The sequence below is a fragment of the Emys orbicularis genome, chromosome 8 (assembly GCF_028017835.1).
Source record: "Emys orbicularis isolate rEmyOrb1 chromosome 8, rEmyOrb1.hap1, whole genome shotgun sequence".
Lineage (NCBI taxonomy): Eukaryota > Metazoa > Chordata > Testudines > Emydidae > Emys > Emys orbicularis.
The window spans coordinates 84,628,379-84,647,754 of NC_088690.1; the positions used below are offsets into that span (position 1 = coordinate 84,628,379).

The 19,376-nt window shown below is 41.3% G+C and overlaps 1 protein-coding gene across 1 annotated transcript in view; it reads right to left on the reverse strand.

The window, feature by feature from the left end:
* The window catches only part of WWC1 (WW and C2 domain containing 1), a 159,213-nt gene that overhangs the window by 69,857 nt on the left and 69,980 nt on the right, over positions 1–19,376 (reverse strand). Inside the window, exon 2 of the mRNA XM_065409106.1 lies at positions 6,551–6,660. Coding sequence (XP_065265178.1) covers positions 6,551–6,660 — 110 coding nt within the window. The remainder of the gene's footprint in view (positions 1–6,550; positions 6,661–19,376) is intronic.

A 19,376-nucleotide genomic window follows, 5' to 3' on the forward strand; every position in this document is an offset into this window, starting at 1 on the left:
CTAGTTTAGACACAGCCTTTTCCCACAAAAGTTTAATATTGCTACCATTAGTGTAGGCAAGATGTGAGCTGCTGTGGGTCTGAAAAGCTGTTTTAAAATCACTTCTAAAACCGGTGGCTAGTTTCTGCTATCTGAGGCCTGTCGTCCATTCAAGGTGTGGGTGAGGCCATACACTGTTCCAGCAGGACACGAAAGCTGCTGAAGTGTTATGGGTAACCTTAGAGTAGGGACAGGGAGAGGAGCAGTATCTGGAATGCACAGCATCATAAAAGCAACAAGAATTTGAAAATCCCAGTGGCAGGGCTCCCAGCTAAATTTTAGCAGTCCAAAACCACTCTGATTCTCAGTGAACCACTCTGCTCTTCCTATTTGGAAAATTCACTTTGCTTTGTGTCGAAAGCCAGAAGGACCAACTCTTCAGCAGAACACCCCAAGGAAACTCTATGAAACTTCCCATGTATGTGACTTGCCCAAGAACATGTAGCAGGTCAGCATTGGAACCAGGATTAGAAACCACAGTCTCCTGATTCCTAATTCCATGCTTAATACATTAAGTCAGAATGCCTCTGAGGAATACTATTTAACCTTAGAATCTTGGAATCCAAGTCAGTAAGTTGGGGATAATTTACCGACCCATAGCTACAACCTCTCACTGTATATTTTCAGAGACTACTTGTTCTAAACATAATGCCCCCATTTTGCATTTGGGAATCTGAGATACCACCACAATTCAGAAGTGTGAATTTGAGAGAAAGCAGCTGATTTTTCAAACATCAAAATTATGTTTGTTCAAAGTTTCATGAAACACATTATGAACTTCTAAAAAATTGGCAAAAATCTTTTTTTAAATGTGACAGCTGACAGGTATTCCCTTGGTGCTGTTTAAAAAACAGTTTTGATTCTTCCCCAGCCCTCTTTAACACATCTATACCACATTTTTCAATGCAGTTCTTAATCAAGTGACATTTTGCAGATGTGAGCATGTGAAGTGAGGCTGAATTAAAAAGTTAGCTTTCTCATAAGTAGTGTTAATACTGCCAAGGATTGCAAGATGATTTCACCTACCCAAGAAGTAGAACAGTGATCTTATCCCCTTTTTGCAGATTGGTAAACTGAGGCACGGGCAATGTGACTTTGCTATTAACTTGCTGTGTTACCATGAAAAAGCTGGAGACTGAAAACCCACGAGTTCTGTGCAATCCTGTGCATTAACCACAAAACCACCTTGCCCCTTAGTTTTCTGCTCATATATACTCACCCTTCCCCTCACCATGGTCTCTAGTCCACTACCTTGTCCTCCCCATTATTGCTGTGGTGCAGTCTCACACACTCCCTACTTCTCAGTCTTCTCTCCCTGAATTTTTTAAAACCCTTTTGTCTCTGCCCATGGTGTGACCTGTGAATGCTCAGGACCAAACAGCAGCTATGCTGGCCACCTATTCTTCTTCCTGCATCACTGTGCTGCACTAAGAAGCCTGACAGGGGTGAGGGAGCCAGAAGGGAAAAGGGAGGAAGCCCTGACAGCATCTGGTCATTGGAGGATGGGCTGAAAGGAGAACACTTCAGCTGACATAAGACACACAGCAAGGGCAAATCTGTCTCATCCAGGTAAGTGATACTTGGCAGGGGACTAATACAGAAGATCAACTACGCAATTGTATAGGGAAACCACAGTCTGTTCTCTCTTGCATCAAAACATTTAACTCATCACAACTAGTAATCAAAGCATTAAGCTACATTCCCCTAGTTGCAGCACTAATTGAGCTCCAATGACCAAATATGTAATCATGATCAATAAAATTCAGACACAGGGCTCGATTCATCCCAGCTGCTATGAGAAGGTGCCTTGAGATTGTCAGATGAAGAGATTATACAAGCACAAATTATTCTGTAATTTGTTGTTTTTGCTTGTGTCTATCATTCAATTCAGAACTTGTAAGTGAATCATGGTTTGGTTTCATGTTTGAGGAATAAAGGCTCACTTTGTTAGCATCACTGTTTGGCAAGAGAATTTTGGCTTATCTCAAATGAAGCTCTAAAAAAAAGTTGTATTGCAGTCTGAGAAGTACTAATTTGGGAAGTTCATTAATAATGCACTATGGATATATAATATTCTGGGTATGCAATTCAATTATGTTTACTTTATCTCAGATAGTAGGTTAGAAGTGTTCTCAGCTCATTTCATCTGACTGGTTGCTGGCATTAGATTTAATTTAGCTCTGTCCTTGGGCGTACTGCTTATAATTAGACTGAAATATTTTAAACCTGCTACCACACTGAAAATTCCTTCCCCTACAGTGCAATATGAAATAGTCCCTGGGGAGTGGTAACACTTCAGTCTCTTATCCAAATGATTCTGTAAGAGAGCAACACAAAGATGTGTCTGTTGAGCAGCCACAGAAAGCTGAACATGGTTTGATCTACTACGGTTATGAATAGAGCTGATTTGGAAAATGGGGGTAGTGATTTTTCTCCCCTCCCCCCAATCAAAATTTGTTGATAAAGTTTCAAGCCAGTTCTAGTTCTGAGTAAGAAGATGCCACCAACATACCTGCAATATTCTTTAAACTGTCTGGTGCCCAGTATCTGTGGGGTTTGCCATCCATGAGAAACCAAAGCTTTTAAGAGTAACAGTGGTCATTTAGGCCTCAATCCTTCAATTAGATTTGCACGAGCAGAGCTGCACTGACTTCAATGAGGATATGCCAATGTGAATCAGGCTGAAGTATCAGGAGCCCAGTGCAGCTACAGAAAAATATTGTCTACTCCAGATTTATGGAGAAAGCAGAACAAGTGTTTCCAACAAACTTCACTGAATGCCTTCTCTGCACTGAATAAAAATGGCCACCATACTATTTTTTTCTTTTATACCAGTTTATTAATGTAATAGCTGCCTGGTATTACTGCAAGATAGGCTACTTTATAAAAGTCATACATGCTTACAGTGAGAATGAGTCAGCAAGAGCTAGCAGGCTATTTTAAAATTTCTTTATCATGTCTTAAAGACCATGCTAATTAGCAAGATTGGACGGTCAGTGGGAACATTTTCTGGAGTTTTCCCTGTCTGAAGAGTTGCTCTGATGAGTTCTTCTCTTAAGAGTCAGTGGTAAGAAATAGCTAGACAAAGCTGATTTGTATTCCTTCTAGAATCCCGCTGGGAAGATTAACAGAGCAACTCCTCTTGCAGTTTAATGACAGAATTGCCTTCAATACCCCTGCCTCTAATATCCCTGTCCAAAATATTTCTCTGAGCATCTGTTAGCTGTGACAGTCTGAATGAGTCACAGCAAGTTAGTTTATTCCACAAAGCAAGGCCTACTTTTCTCTATATATACTAGAGTAAAGTGATTTCATTTTGGGGGGGCCAAATCTAATTATTCTTATTCAGGCAGAATCCCACTGAGTCAAGCTGGTCCTCTGGCTTCATCTGGAGTTTATGACTAAGTAAAAACAAAAATGCAGGTCAACCCCTCTCTATGGGCAAAACCCCTGGGAGCAGGCTCACAGGGATCACACCAGAGACTCCCCTTGTGGAGGTCCTCTGTTAATCCATCAAGGCAAAGTTTCCCTATCACCAGAAGAGGTTGTGGGGCTCATTTAGCTCCCAAACCTGGCAAATCCTCAGGATCCACGGGAGTCTGAGCCATTCATGCCTCAGGATTGCCTTTGGTCCCCCAGCACCCTGGTAACAAGGATTCTTGGAAAGGCAAGTCCCAGGCTATATACTGTTTTCTAGTAAGTCTCTGTAGGATTGGACCAAGGAGGAACGGAATATGTTCACCTGAAGGCCAACACTCCCTACCCTCTCCCATGAACTCATCCTGCTGGCCTGCTCAATCTCCTTCCCCTCTCCTGTACATCCAGTAATTAGCATGTTAGGAATGGAGGTATGTGGGGCAGGGAGGAGGAAGTGCTGCAGAGTTATTTTCTCCCCAACAAGCACTCCCACATGAGATGAGTGAGTTCCAAGCACAGAGGGTTTGTTCCATTTGTGGATATGGGCAGCAGAGGGAGCAATCCATACCTAATTAAACTGAGTAAGGACTTGAGGATTCAGCCCTTATCTTGTGGGAGCATGAATGTTAGTGTTCAAAGTCTTGGAGAATGCATTGGCAAAACAACTAGCTTATGGACACAGAACTTCAGACGTTGTCTTGTGATTCAGAACTGACTCATGAGCATTCCACTCAATTCCCTACTCTGCCACTCTTCCTATTTGATTTTAGGCAAGGCTCTAAGACCTCTGCACCTCAGTATCCTCAGCTATACAATGGCTAATACTCGCTGGCTCACAGGGGTGTTGCTAAAGTAAACACAGTGTTTGTGGGTCCCTCAGATACTGTAATGATGGGGGCCATACAAGTACAAGATAAAATATTCAGGTCACTTTCAGAAGTGAAATGGGGCACCTGATATTTGCATTGAATTTTATTCACTTTATATCTGAATCTTATGCAGGGTTAGGTTGGGTAACTATTATTTTTGGCAGAAATAAAAAGTACCTATACTTGTTTTATTTTTAATACACAAAAATATCATCATACAGTATTTACTTGCAATTTGTCTCAAGTTTATTCTCATGGAAGGCAGCAAGTAAGAAACAGGTTAAATTTTCAGCAGTTTTCTGAATAAGCATATTTGTGTATATGAGAACATGTATTTTTCCTGTGAAAATTGGGTAACACTGCAACACCTGCAAATCAGGTAAATGCAGGCATGTTGCCCACCTAGAATTATCCATATATTTTGCCCAGAAAACTAATCACAAGTTTTGCAGACATATTTTCAGGCCAGCTAAAAATTTGAGACGCATGGTCCAACAAAACAGCTGAGCAATTTATCAGCTGCTTACATACATCTCAAGGCATACAAAACTAACCTGTTTTATTTCAATGAACACCAGAAATTAATTTTTTTGCCACAAAATGTTGTTTTCAAGTTCTCTGCTGAAGTCCTAGAAGGGAAGAAGTCCTCTCCCACCCCCCATTTACTAGCTTCAGTGCAGTTCTTTCCCTCACTATTGTCTTTTAGAACAATCTCTCTTTTGATGTGCATCGTAGAAATTTAACTATGAAAGGGTCTGGACATTACACTGTGGTGGGTTTTTGGACGATTGATTGGAACAGTCTTCTCCAAAAAAAAAAATCTGTCAAGTCACATCTGTTTCTTGGATGAGTTCTATCAAGTCTCCCCCTGCACTACCCTATCACCAGAGTTGGAGCTTCTCCTTAGCCCTGACATTCACTTTAGTTGTCATTCCTATGCCAGCCACCTGGGCCCATATAACTTGTAATCTTTTGGGAACATTTGATCATGCACAGTAGCTGAATCTCAAACACAAACTGCTGTACCCAGCACCAGAATGAGAACTATATTTTAAACAGAAAACCTGATCTGGGTATCTAGAAGCTGCTATGATACCTCCCCCCCAAAATTAAGTGCACTGAAATCCTGTGTCATATCAGCAGCAGTGCACAAAGCTGTCAATAATTGCCTGTCACCATTTCCATTATAACATTGTTACTCAAAACACATACAGACAAGAAGATGACCATACCCTATTAAGGTTGATCTTATTTACACTCTCATTAAAAGGGATAATTATGTGACTGGGAAAATGGATTGCCCTCTTACCATACTCTAAATAACAATAATGTGGAGCAAATGAAGTTTATTTCTTTGCAAGAGCTATGCCTTTTAGGGGTCTGATTCTAATACAGCTCAAAAACAAACTTACAATGACATTTCATATCAGCAGCCTTTGTAATATGTATCCGGCTACTGTACTTTGAAATAAATATGCATGTTTGCACTCAATTTCTCTGAAAGCCATCTAAGCTTTTTGTAATGCACAATACTTTGGGCCCATGGAGCAGCCTTATCAAGAGGGCATCCAGTGGCTTAGCCTCTTAGTGCTGAGAATGAAACTGCATGAAAACTTACAAATATTAACAATCTCAAGATGGTGTACCATTTATTATATTCCAAATCTACTTTACTAAAACTTTTGCTTCTGAAGAGAGACTGAAGAGCTGTATTAAGCAAACACCTCCCCCATACACTTACAGAACTCCTAGAAGTATTTAGAGACAATGCGTGAAATTCAGCCATGTGCAGAGGCCAGCACAAGGTCTTTGCACCATTTAAGTGCTTTGAGCTGTCCTTCTGCACGGGGGTGAATTTCATCCAGAGAGTGGACCGCCGTCCTCAGCACCCAGGTCCTTTAGGAACTTGGCCTTTTCATCAGGTGGGGAGTGATAACCCATTCATAGTAGATAGAGGATGATGAACTGCAGAAGTCCAATTCTCCCCTTCACACTATGAATGCAACTCCTAAGGAGATATTTGCATCCTGCAAGAGGGAGAATCCAGCTTCTGGAGATTTAGGTCTTCTGGGTGGAGTCAAGGTGCAAAGAGTGGTCTATTTGTGGTGATCATGTTGTTTGGCCATTGGAGCTTATTTCTAATATGCTATGATAATGTGTGCATAATGAATCAGTAAATAAGTGGGCTATACACAATAATGTATTGCAGAACATATATCACTTACGGGTATTGTGGTCTACATAATAAACTCCAACTTGAGGGTCATAAGCTTCTTCCCATCCTAATGGCAATTCATCACTAATGCAGTCAGCAAAGGTTAGTGGTTTAGTATACCTGAAATGCAAAAAAAAAAAAAAAAATTGATTTTACACACTAAATTTCCAGCTAAGTGCTTTAAAAATATATTAGCCCTTCTTGAAAAGATTCAGTGGGAAAATAATGGAAGCCTACATTTTAAAGGTTTCATTTATTTAGTGATCATCCACAAGTTGTTCTTTCTGTCTAAATTAACAGCAAGATTAATACACTTTCTGACAAAATTCCCAGCCCTAGTCTGGTTCAGCCAGTACTCATTCAACAGGAGAACATTAAGAACTTTCCCAGAAACAGTTCTGCTCCCATAATTGAAAGACTGAAGACTCTTTGCGGGCGAGTCATGCATCCAAAAAAAAAAAAAAAATGTAGACAAGTAGGAGCAAGATGAGAAGTGTGATTTACAAAGTGTGAATAGTTAAAGCTGCATAATCAATAGTAAGGAGGCGAGGAATGTGGGACCATTTGCCATATGATGGTAATCATTGCATGGCAATAAATTTGGTTTTATGAATGACATTAAATTAGCTTAGTTTTACAAAAATGTGTAATACAACTAATTGAAAATTGAAGTTCTTTTTATTCTTTTAAGGTGACAAATCTGAGGAACTGTACAAGACTGAGATGTCAATCGAAATTTTGGAACAAATTGATAAATTAACCAGTAGTAAGTCACCAGGACCAGATGGTATTCACCCCAAGAGTTCTGAAGAAACTCAAATATGAAACTGCAGAACTACTAACTGTGGTATGTAACCTACTGCTTAAAATTGACCTCTGTACCAGATGACTGGAGAATAGCTAATGTAATGCCAATTTTTAAAAAAGGCTCTAGAGGTAATACTAGCGATTACAGCAGGGGTCGGCAACGTTCGGCACGCGGCTCGCCAGGGTAAGCACCCTGGCGGGCCGGGCCAGTTTTATTTACCTGCTGACGCGGCAGGTTCGGCCGATCGCGGCCCCCACTGGCCGCGGTTCGCCGTCCCAGGCCAATGGGGGCGGCGAGAAGCGGCACGGGCGAGCGATGTGCTGGCCGCGGCTTCTTGCCGCCCCCATTGGCCCGGGACGGCGAACCGCGGCCAGTGGGGGCCGCGATCGGCCGAACCTGCCGCGTCAGCAGGTAAATAAAACTGGCCCGGCCCGCCAGGGTGCTTACCCTGGCGAGCCGCGTGCCGAACGTTGCCGACCCCTGGATTACAGTATAGATATATATAATATCTCCACGATATGTTAAGGAAGAGTCAACATGGCTTTTGTAAAAGGAAATCATGCCTCACCAATATATTAAACTTCTTTGAGGGTGTCAACTAGCATATGAACAAAGATGATCCAGTGAATATAGTGTACTTGGACTTTCAGAAAGCCTTTGACAAGGTCCCATACCAAAGGTTCTTAAGCAAAGTAAGGAGTCATGGGATAAGAGGGAAAGTTCTCTCATGGATCAGTAGCTGGTTAAAATATAACAGGAAACAAAGGACAGGAAAAAATGGTCAGATTTCATAATGGAGAGAGATAAATAGCAGCGTCCCCCAAGGATATGTACTGGGGCCTGTGCTGTTCAAAATATTCATAAATGATCTGGAAAACAGGGTGAACAGTGAAGTGGCAAAATCTGCAGATGATACAAAATTATTCAAGATAGTTAAGTCCAAAGCAGACTGCGAAGAGTCACGAAGGGAACTCACTAAACTGGATGACTGGGCAACAAAATGGCAGATGAAATTCAGTGTTGATAAATGAAAAGTAATGCATGCTGGAAAACATAATCCCAACTATACATACAAAATGAAGGGGTCTAAATTAGCTGTTATCACTCCAGAAAGAGATCTGAGAGTCAATGCGGGTAGTTCTTTGAAAACATCTGCTCAATGTGCAGCAGCAGTAAAAAAAATAATAATGTTAGGAACCATCAGGACAGAGATAGACAATATAAATTCATGGTTCACCCACACCTTGAGAACTCTGTGCAGTTCTGGTTGCCCCATCTCAAAAAAGATACATTAGAACTGGAGTAGAGAGAAGGGCAACAAAAACGATTAGGGGTTTGAAACGGGTTCTAGATGAGGAGAGATTAAAAAGACTGGGATTGTTCAGTTTAGAAAACAGACAGTTAAGGAGGGATATGACAGAGGTCTATAAAATCATGAATGGTATTGAGAAAGTGATCAGCAAAGTGTTATTTACCCCTTCACATAACACAAGAACCAGGAGTCACCCAATTACAATAATAGGCAGCAGGTTTAAAGCAAACACAAGGCAGTATTTTTTCACACAATGCATAGTCAACCTGTGGAACTCATTGCCACGGGATGTTGAGAAGGCCAAAAATATAACTGGTTCAAAAAAGAATTAAAGAATTTAATGGAGGATAGGTCCATCCATAGTTATTAGCCTAGGTGATCTGGGACACAACTTCCTGTGGTGGGTATCCCTAACTTTCAACTGCCAAAAGCTGGGATTGGACAACAGGGGATGGATCACTCAAATTTGCCCTGTTCTCTTCATTCCCTCTGAAGCATCTGACACTGGTCACTGTCAGAAGCAGGATACTGAGATAAATGGACCATTGGTCTAGTCCAGTATGGCCATTCTAATGTACTTCAATAAGAACTATTCTGACTAGTTTTTCTAGTAGAGTCTACCTGTGATCTATCCTCAAGTACAGTAATGTCAGAAAAGCAGCTATATAGAGAACACACCCAACATACCTACTCCCTGAAAACATTTAGAGTCAGTTCTACTGATTTTAGTCACTGAAATTATTCGTACTGCATTTTACGCCTGTTGCTCTGCAGAGCTAGCAGGGAGACTGAGCTGGATTCTATTCTGGCTCACACATTAACAGATATATTAACTATATTCCTATTACAAAACTTTTATTACTGGTGAGAGACACGAGCCTGGATGAATCCAGCATGGCTTTCAGATCCAAGGGCAAGTTTGCAAGGTTGGCTAGATAGGTAACATCTTTACTTGTAAACTGAGCAAATTTAATCTAGAATCACTGAGTAACAGACAAGGAACGGCACTTCTCTCATCCTGGATATCTTTACTTTTCAGAATAGAGCAGCACTTTAGAACAAACAGGCATTTTTATGTGCCTGGTAAAACGAACATTTAAAATATGTTTGACAAGGAAAAAAATACAGTTTGTCACTGTCTGGATCTCACAGGTTTCCAGATCCCAAACCTTGATCCCATATAAAAGCTATGTAAGACAACAAGAAGGTCTCTAAACCTAATCTCTGTTGCATTTTAGTTTAACCTTATTAGATGTGTTCCCTTGAAACAGTTAGTCTGCTATAGCAAATTGTTAAATATGTTCCCCTAGCAAAACTCAAAGTGCGCAAATAGATTTCAAGTATTCACATCAGTAAAGGATTGCTATAAATCACCATGTAAATAGCTGTAAAATTCTATTACAAATATTTTAAAACAAAGAAATATGTCCAAAGAGCATCTTTATGAGATTATCAATATGCGATTTTATTCTCCTAACCTTATGGCTTCAATGTTGTAGCTTTGGGTCAAGTTATTTTATTTCTGAAACCTACATGTTTACCCAGAAGCTTTTATGGTGTTTCAGCAGTCCATTAGCAACTGGAGTACCTCACCAAGTTATAACTCCATAGTCATAACTAGCACACCACTATCATTTCCTATCCACAGAGTGAGGGAGGATAGAAATGGCATATTCTTTCCAAAATAAACCGGCTCCCACGTATAATTATATTCATCTGGACTTCAAAAATGTTTAGATAAGTCATAAGACATACTATCTAATCAGATTTTTGGAAGCTAATCACTTTAGGACACATCAGCCCTCTCAGCATGGGCAGAGGAGACAAAAAGCTGGCAAAACTAAGGGCCATTGAGGAGAAAAAGCACCAAATTCTGTGGCATGGTACCCTCCCCCACACACAGGGATTGGCCAGGGGGCCAACCACTCTGCACCATCATTTGCCCTCTCCAGTGTTATTTTACCTCCACTGCAGCTCACTGTACTTGCCACCCTTCTCCAGGCTGCAGAACTTCCATTACTGAGAGGGACCTAAGCCAATGGGTTAAACCATCTGGAGATATGGTTCTCACAGGAAGTATGCTACTAAGGCCTGGAGGAAGTTGAGAGCCAGCATGGAAATAAGGCCTGCACATAGAGGGCCCTGACCTCCATGGATCTTGAGTGAGATTTTGGCAACAAACCCCATTACTTCTGCCCACAAGGACAGTCCACCCCCAAATGAGAGAATGTAAAGGAAGTTTCCGTTTCCTAGGCAGAAACAGCACATGCAGGCGAGGGCATGGCCCTCTGAAACATTTAAAACACAAAGGTTTCAGACTATCCCCATTCAGTCACTGAGTTGACCCTCCAGCAGCATATTCAGAGTAAATCTAGAATTTTTTCTTTCTTTATTGGTTTCCTCAATAAACTTTGCAGTGTTTAACAAATAACCTTTTACCAACCTGCAAGATGAACCAAAAAAGATCAGTTTAATAAAAAAAAAATCAGAAATGTTTTGATGAAACAAAACTATTTTATTCCTTTAAAATAACCTGTTTGATTGCTGTGATGTTTCTATACAACAGTTTTCCTATTCATTTTTATTATGTGTTTTGCTTTACAATATTACACTACTCTGCACTTCATGGCTCATTTGCTTTGTGTATGTTTTCTTTTCCCAGCACAGATCCAATCTTGCATTCCTTGGGCACCAAAAATTCAGATTAGATTAGGATATTAGATTTGAATATCAATTATTCATTAAATGAATAACGAAATTTAATACATATATGCACCAGAGGCTTAGCAATGGGTGGGTCTGGTGGGCCGTGGCCCACGCACTTAGCATCCATGCACGCCACAGCAGGAGGAGGAGGAGGGTGGCCGGCTGGCCCGCCCAGTAGTGACGATCATCAAAAACGTAGGCCAGCTGTCTTGGGGATCCGGGCCTGGCGTGGGCAGTGCGATGGGGACAGGTTCCGGGAGCCGTGCACGCTGGAGAGTGGCATCCCCTCCCAGAGATGGGTGCATGTGCGGGGCCCCTGGGAGCCTCTGGGTAGAGCATCCATCGTCCCCCGCAAGGCTGGCTGGACTAGAGGGGGAGGGCAGAGGCGGGGTCCCCCGATCCTTCCTACTCTCCCTCCTCCTGCCCTCTGTCGTTGCCCACCCAAATGCCCCATGCTAGCTATGCCACTGATATGCACAGAAGCTCACACCAATAAACATCAGCAGATTTAAGCAAAATTCCCTAGAATTCACTCAAGGCCCAAGATTCCATTTGAACCCTGAACATTGGGCCATGTACAGTTCCTTAAAATGGGATAAGTTTAGTGTAGCTACAGTCATTTTACAGCTTACTTTTTTCATGTTTGTATCAAACGGCAATTGTTTTAAAGCACCATATACACATGCTGAGTGTTATAAAAAAAGATACTAACATTTGCATTCTTCTCCACTCAATTAAACCAACTAGGCCAGAGACATTTAAGAAGGCAAAAATAGGTCCTGATTAACAATTAATCAAAATCAGTTATTTAAAACCAAGTCTCTTTAAACACATGGAAAAGACCCCTCTGGCAATTTCTGTGTAACCCAGGGGTAGGCAACCTATGGCACGTGTGCCAAAGGTGGCACGCGAGCTGATTTTCAGTGGCACTCACACTGCCTGGGTCCTGGCCACCGGTCCGGCGGGCTCTGCATTTTAATTTAATTTTAAATTAAGCTTCTTAAACATTTTAAAAACCTTATTTACTTTACATACAACAATAGTTTAGTTATATATTATAGACTTATAGAAAGAGACCACCTAAAAACATTAAACTGTATGACTGGCACGCGAAACCTTAAATTAGAGTGAATAAATGAAGACTCGGCACACCACTTCTGAAAGGTTGCTGACCTCTGGTGTAACCTAAAGTCTTTCATTTTTCATTCTTACAATTGCATCTGCTTCTACTAAATTCCAAAAGGTTAAAGTGAAAATGTCATTGGCTATAAAAAGCAGCAGCATTAAACACTGACTTCATTTCACAAGAAAATGTCTAATTCTCTCCCCAGTGACTATGGGCCTTACATGCCCAGGGATATATGTGAGGTCAGTGTAGCCACTTCACACCAGCTATGCTATGCTGGCACAGAGGGGCCACACAGGCCCCTGGGAATTCACCTGATGCAGAGCAGTTCACAGCCCAGTGCAGAGCTAGTTCCAACAGCCGTGTGCTGTCTCTGAAAACACTTTGGCCCAAGGGCCCCTACAAGGTGAACTGGAGGGAGCATGGCCATGCCCTGACAGCTACCTCCTCTTGCAAATACAATACAGGTTATTATTGTAGGAGGTCCAAATTAGAGCAGCCCCAGAGCTGCCCTAGCCTTGCCTTGGCCCTCAGCAGCAGACAATACTGAGAGGTCCAACCAGCATTCCCTCTCTCCCAACACAGGGATTAATCTGGCCCCAAAGACCCAGTCTTGCAGCCCTCACTAGGGCAAAATTCCCACTGAAGACAACGATGCTGTTAATCAAAATACAGACTTCTAATAATGAAGGGTTTCTCTGAACAGGATTAATACAGCATAATATGATGAAAGGTTGTAGCAATGTGACAATGGAGATGTTCATATACTACCCTGTGAACCCCACTTTAGATATACAAAAGCATTTGTCAGGATCCTCCAGTTCCAGTACTCAATATGAACATCACATTTTACTTAAATATTTATGGCTGCCAAATTAACCCAGGAAAAATCATCTCAACAGAAGCTAGTACTCTCTCTTCTCAAATAGAAACCCTGTAAAATAATTGTGACAGTATTTAACATACCTGTCACCTTTTAGAAAGATTTATAATCATGGGACAAAAACAGAGGCTACTCCCCACCCTCACCCTTTTCTTGGCTCAGCATCCCCCCTTCACTGCCCCCCCGTGCAGAACAGGTGTGAAGAATTTCCTGTGAAAGAAGAAGTCAGCATGGTCTGTTGGCTCCTCTCTGTTCTCATAGGTTTACGGCTCTTTGCACCCCCTCCAATCCCTTGGTCCACAATCCAGAGATGAGCAAGAGAGCAGCATAGGATCCTAAAAGTCACATTTTAAAACATAAGCTACAAGCTTAATTATTCTTCTCATTCAAGCTTAAACAAGAAATTGAGTTGGCCTTTCCTTATTGCCTTGGGTAATTCACATGCATGTTTGCCATAATTCAGATTGCACAACGAGTCTCAGAATGGCACTCCTTTACCTCCAGGCTCTGAGAGAGTGTTCACACTGTTACTAAGCAGACACAGTTCCCCTTTTAAATAGTGACAATCCAGGTAGGTATTCCTTTCAAAGAATGATGCTCTAGGAGGCTGCACTCCTATTCTGTTCTATCAAGAATTAAAAAGTTTCCCTGGATTTATTTATGGTTGAAATAATAAGTTTGAAAGGTGACCCATTTCCTAAATTGTTCACTGCATGCTTATTTTCTGGTAATTTACCCCATAATGGCTGAATATGAAAGCCTCTAGCAGATGGGCTCCCATCTCCATACAGATTTGGGAAACACGTGGAAGAAGATTATCAGAGGGGTAGCCGTGTTAGTCTGGATCTGTAAAAAGCACAAAGAGTCCTGTGGCACCTTAAAGACTAATAGATGTATTGCAGCATAAGCTTTCCTGGGTGAATGCCCACTTCGTCATTCACCCACGAAAGCTTATGCTCCAATACATGTGGAAGAATGACATTACTGGATGCTTTATTAGGGCCATTGTGTATTATTATATTTCTTTGTTCCTCCTGGGTGGGTGGTTTTCTCTGCTCAATCCAAACCAATGCAAAAGAGGCTTTTTCACCACTGGAATTCGATTCATTCTGGATGATAAGCAGAACACTTGCTTAGTGACAATTCAGAACCTGGAGGAAGTCAAATCATTCTATCAATAAACTTCAATTATCTGTGAAAACTAAGTTTAGCACTCAAAAAAACCCAGAGTCACTCATTACTATTAGAAGGCTCACAGCAACCTCAAAATAGTCTTTCCAGTGGTTTACTTGATTAGTAATACAGGCTTAATATAACAAATAGGTTTTAAAGCAATGATTATTTAGCAACTTGTTTATATCATGCATATCAAGCTCAAAATCTAAACATGATCTTACAATACTCATACACGGTTCTAGAGCCTAGATGCACTATTTTCCATCGAATATAAGGATGTGTTTAATTAGAAGAAGCTTGGAACCCTGACTCCCTGTCTATTATTCCAACGACTGCCATTGTCTTGTTATATTACTTTAGGCAAGTGACCTGAATTTGTATCCTTCAGTTTCTCCATCTATGAAATGGGTATACTACTAAATGCTGTACCGACCACACAAGGGTGCTACCAGGCTTAATTAATGCTTGTAAGGTGCTTTAGATTCTCCAGTGGAATGTCTCCTGCAAGTGCAAAGTATATCTTACAATTTTAATTTCTACTATGCACACTCGAGGGGCCTCAGCAGCAAACTTATGAATTGTACTCCAAAGTTCAGGGGGTGATTGGATATAAGGTTTTGGGTCAACCTATTTTTTAAATCAGGGGTAAGCTACAGTTCATACCTTTCCCAGAGTCCAGGATGTTTGGACTGGGGGTTTTGTTCAGGTCTGAGTCTAACAAACAGGTGGGGTCCCGCAGGGATCTTTTCTGGGTCCGGTTCTGTTCAATATTTTCATCAAAGATTTAGATAATGACATAGAGAGTACACTCAAAGTGTGTGGACAATACCAAGCTGGGAGGGGTTGCAAATGCTTTGGAGGATAGGATAAAATTCAAAAGTGTCCTGGACAAACTGGAGAAATGGCCTGAAGTAAACAGGATGAAATTCAATAAGGTCAATTGCAAAGTACTCCACTTAGGAAGAAACAATAGGTTGCATGCATATAAAATGGGAAATGACTGCCTAGGAAGGAGTACTGTGGAAAGGAATCTAGGGCTTATGGTGGATCACAAGCTAAATATGAGTCAACAGTGTAACACTGTTGCAAAAAAAGCAAACATAATTCTGGGATGTATTAGCAGGAGTGTTGTAAGCAAGACATGAGAAGTAATTCTTCCGCTCTACTCCACGCTGACTAGGCCTCAGTTGGAATATTGTTTCCAGTTCTGGGCACCACATTTCAGGAAAGATGTGGACAAATTGGAGAAAGTTCAGAGAAGAGCAACAAAACTGATTAAAGGTCTAGAAAACATGACCTATGAGAGAAGATTGAAAAAAAATTGATTTGTTTAGTCTGGAGAAGAGAAGACTGAGAGGAGACATGGTAACAGTTTTCAAATACATAAAAGGTTGTTACAAGGAGGAGGGAGAAAATTTTTTCTCAACCTCTGAGGATAGGTCAAGAAGCAATGGGCTTAAATTGCAGCAAGGGAGGTTTAGGTTGGACATTAGGAAAAACTTCCTAACTGTCAGGGTAGTTAAACATTGGAATAAATTGCCTAGGGAGGTTATGGAATCTCCATCACTGGAGATTTTTAAGAGCAGGTTAGACACTTGTCAGGGATGGTCTAGATAATACTTGGTCCTGTCATGAGTGCAGGGGACTAGAGAAGATGACCTCTCGAGGTCCATTCCAGTCTGACAATTCTATGATTAATACAGACATTTGAAAATAGGTGTAAACAGACATTTGAGATGAGACAATATAACCGATAGCAAAATACCATATCTACAATGGTGGGAAGTCCAGTATGAAGAAACTACAAAACATTCCTGTTTTTATATTAAAGATAGTGGATGTGATTCATGCCTTTACTTCTGCCCCGGGAACCCAGGCTCAAGTCCTCCAGATGTGGAAAATCCATTTGCAGCAGTATAAGCCATTTACAACTCCAGGTCTGCTGGGAGATCTGGAGATGGCCGGCATAGTCCACAAAGTATGCAGGGTTAGAGCATCTGCAAGATGCATGGATTCAGGTACCATCCACTTAGGCCTGGTCTACACTACGACTTTAATTCGGATTTAGCTGCTTTAATTCGAATTAACGCTTGACCCGTCCACACAACGAAGCCATTTAATTCGAATTAAAGAGCCCTTTAATTCGATTTCTGTACTCCTCCTCGACGAGAGGAGTAGCGTCAAAATCGGTATTGTTAATCCGAATTAAGGTTAGTGTGGCCGCAATTCGATGTTATTGGCAATTCAATGTTATTGGCTACCCAGAATGCAACGCTCTGGAAATCGATGCTACTATGGTAGCTTGGACGCACACCACCGAATTAATGGTGCCTAGTGTGGCCGAATACATTCGAATTTATAAAATCGGTTTCCTAAATTCGAATTATATAAATTCGGATTAATCCCGTAGTGTAGACATACCCTTACAAGGATCTTATGTATATGTGATAGTGTGACCAGACACAAAGTGTGAAAAATCGTGACGGGGGTGGGGGTAATAGGAGCCTATATTAGAGAAAGACCCAAAAACCGGGACTGTCCCTATAAAATCGGGACATCTGGTCACCCTAATATGTGACCAGAGACTTTGAAGCTACTGTCCCTAGGCAAGGTGTAAAGGTACCAACTGGCCCCTCCCGCACTGTATCACTGTTTTGGTGCAGATGCCCCCAAGGGAGGGGATGCAAGTTGCATCCTGTTCATCTGAGAGGTGTATCAAGATAAGGACATATTTCTTATACTGAAGGGCATTATTATAGATTCAGACAGAAGTATAGATACCTCATTAAGATGGTGAAGAGATAGAAAGTGGTTAGTTTAAAGCTGACAAAATAAACCTAGTTTTGTTTCAGGTACTACATCTGCCTGCTATTAATCCCCCTGCATATTTGTGACTTTAATGAGACTTAGGAGTTTCCTAATTTTCATCCATTTTTCCTCTCCCCTGTTACTGTTTGAAAGGCACAGAGGGGCGGGGTGGGTGGGGAGGCATTATCTATATAGTGGAAACTGAACTTGACAGTATTCTGTATAGCCAGATTCATGAAATAAACTAAATGTAAAAAAGGAAGGGGGGAAAAAAAGAAATGTTCTCTTTTCCTTCAGATATAGGGATATTTGGGGTTATTTTGTCACTATAGCATGATAAGCAAGCTTTCAGACAAGTGTAGTTTTAAGTTGATGGTGTCTCCCTCCTTAAGCACAGTCATTATGCAATAGGAATTTTATGAGGCATTTACAAGGTGAGGCTCTTTTCAGTTATCGACATGTCATTTTTGCACAATACTTGGACAGCTTCTGTCAAGGTACAATTGCAGAATTCTCGTTTTTGGAAACTTACTTTTTGATTTGAACACAGAGATCACCGCTGACAGTTACTAGTAGACTTAGGTAGTCCTCTGAAGCTCTCAGAATCAGAGTCAAACCTTGTTTGTCCTTATTGTTGTATCCACCAGGCAAGGTATTAACAAACTTCAACAGAACTTTATTTACAGTGGAAATCTCTTTACCAAGCTGTAGCTGCACACTCTAACTCTCACCCAGTCTCCTCAACTCCTCCCCCCTCCTTCCTGTTTCCTGTCCTTTCAGACTCCCAACAGCCAGTGCTCCCAGTTCTAATAAACACCACATTCCCTCCTCTCTTAAGAAACTTTCCAAATTAAAATAAACATTATTGTTCTAACCACAGGAACAAATATGAAACAAGACACTATACTGTTGGCAGGAATATTACACTGAAAACACTGTAGATACTACATAACATAGTCTTTAGTCCAGGCAGGTGGTTGTCTGAGTCTGACAGGCCGTCTCCCAAGCCCCGGTTCCAGTGCAATGTCTTGTTGTGTTGGTTCTACGGTGAAGTCATCCAATGCAGACTGGGTGTTGGCATAATCTCCTCTTGGTGCATAGGCAGGTGCAAGATAAGAAGCATTCCATACCCGCCCATCAGAAAGTCGATAGGTGTAAGGTCCCTTCTTCTCTATGATTTTAAGAGAAGCTGTGAATTTATGGTCCCCTTTGCGTAAGATTCCAGGTTTTCATATTCTAACAAAGGAACCACACTCAAAATTTGGTTCCTTAGCACCCCGCCATTTGTCTGTGAAAGCCTTAGACTTTGCTTGGTTCTGTTCAACTGTCTTTCTCACATCATCCTTGTTTGGGGCATCAGGTCGTGCCTTTAACAATCCAGCAATGTTCAGTTTAGTATTCATCTGTTTCCCATGCAGTAACTCTGCGGGTGATCTTTGCGTTGTGGCATGTCGTGTAGCCCGGTATGCTTGCAAGAAATCAGTAGTGAAGGGTATCCACAATCGCCCTTCCAGTTTAGCTGTTTGCAAACTCTCTTTCAAACTTCCGTTAAACCGTTCGATTTCCCCATTGGCTTGAGGGTAATATAGGGATGACCTCCTGTGTAAAATGTTCCTCTCTGCTAGAAAAGTTTCAAACTCCAGGGAAGTAAATTGACTATCATTATCTGAAACCAGTTATTTGGGGTTACCTTCCTGGCTAAAAACTGAAGAGAGGAACTTAATTACTGTAGCAGAAGAAATTTGCTATGTAAACGCTACCTCAGGCCATTTGATGAAATAGTCTATTAAAGTGATGGCATAACGACAGTCAATTGGAGCAGTATCAAAGGGTCCTACAATGTCAATCGCCACTTTTTCCCATGCAGATTCAGGAAGAGGAACAGGCTGTAATGGAGGGGTACATGTCACTGTTGTCTTATCATGCATTTGGCAAGTGACACAGGATTTTATGAGTGCTTCAGTTTGAGAGTCCATCCCTGGCCACCAATACAGATCCCGTAGTCGTTGTTTGGTTC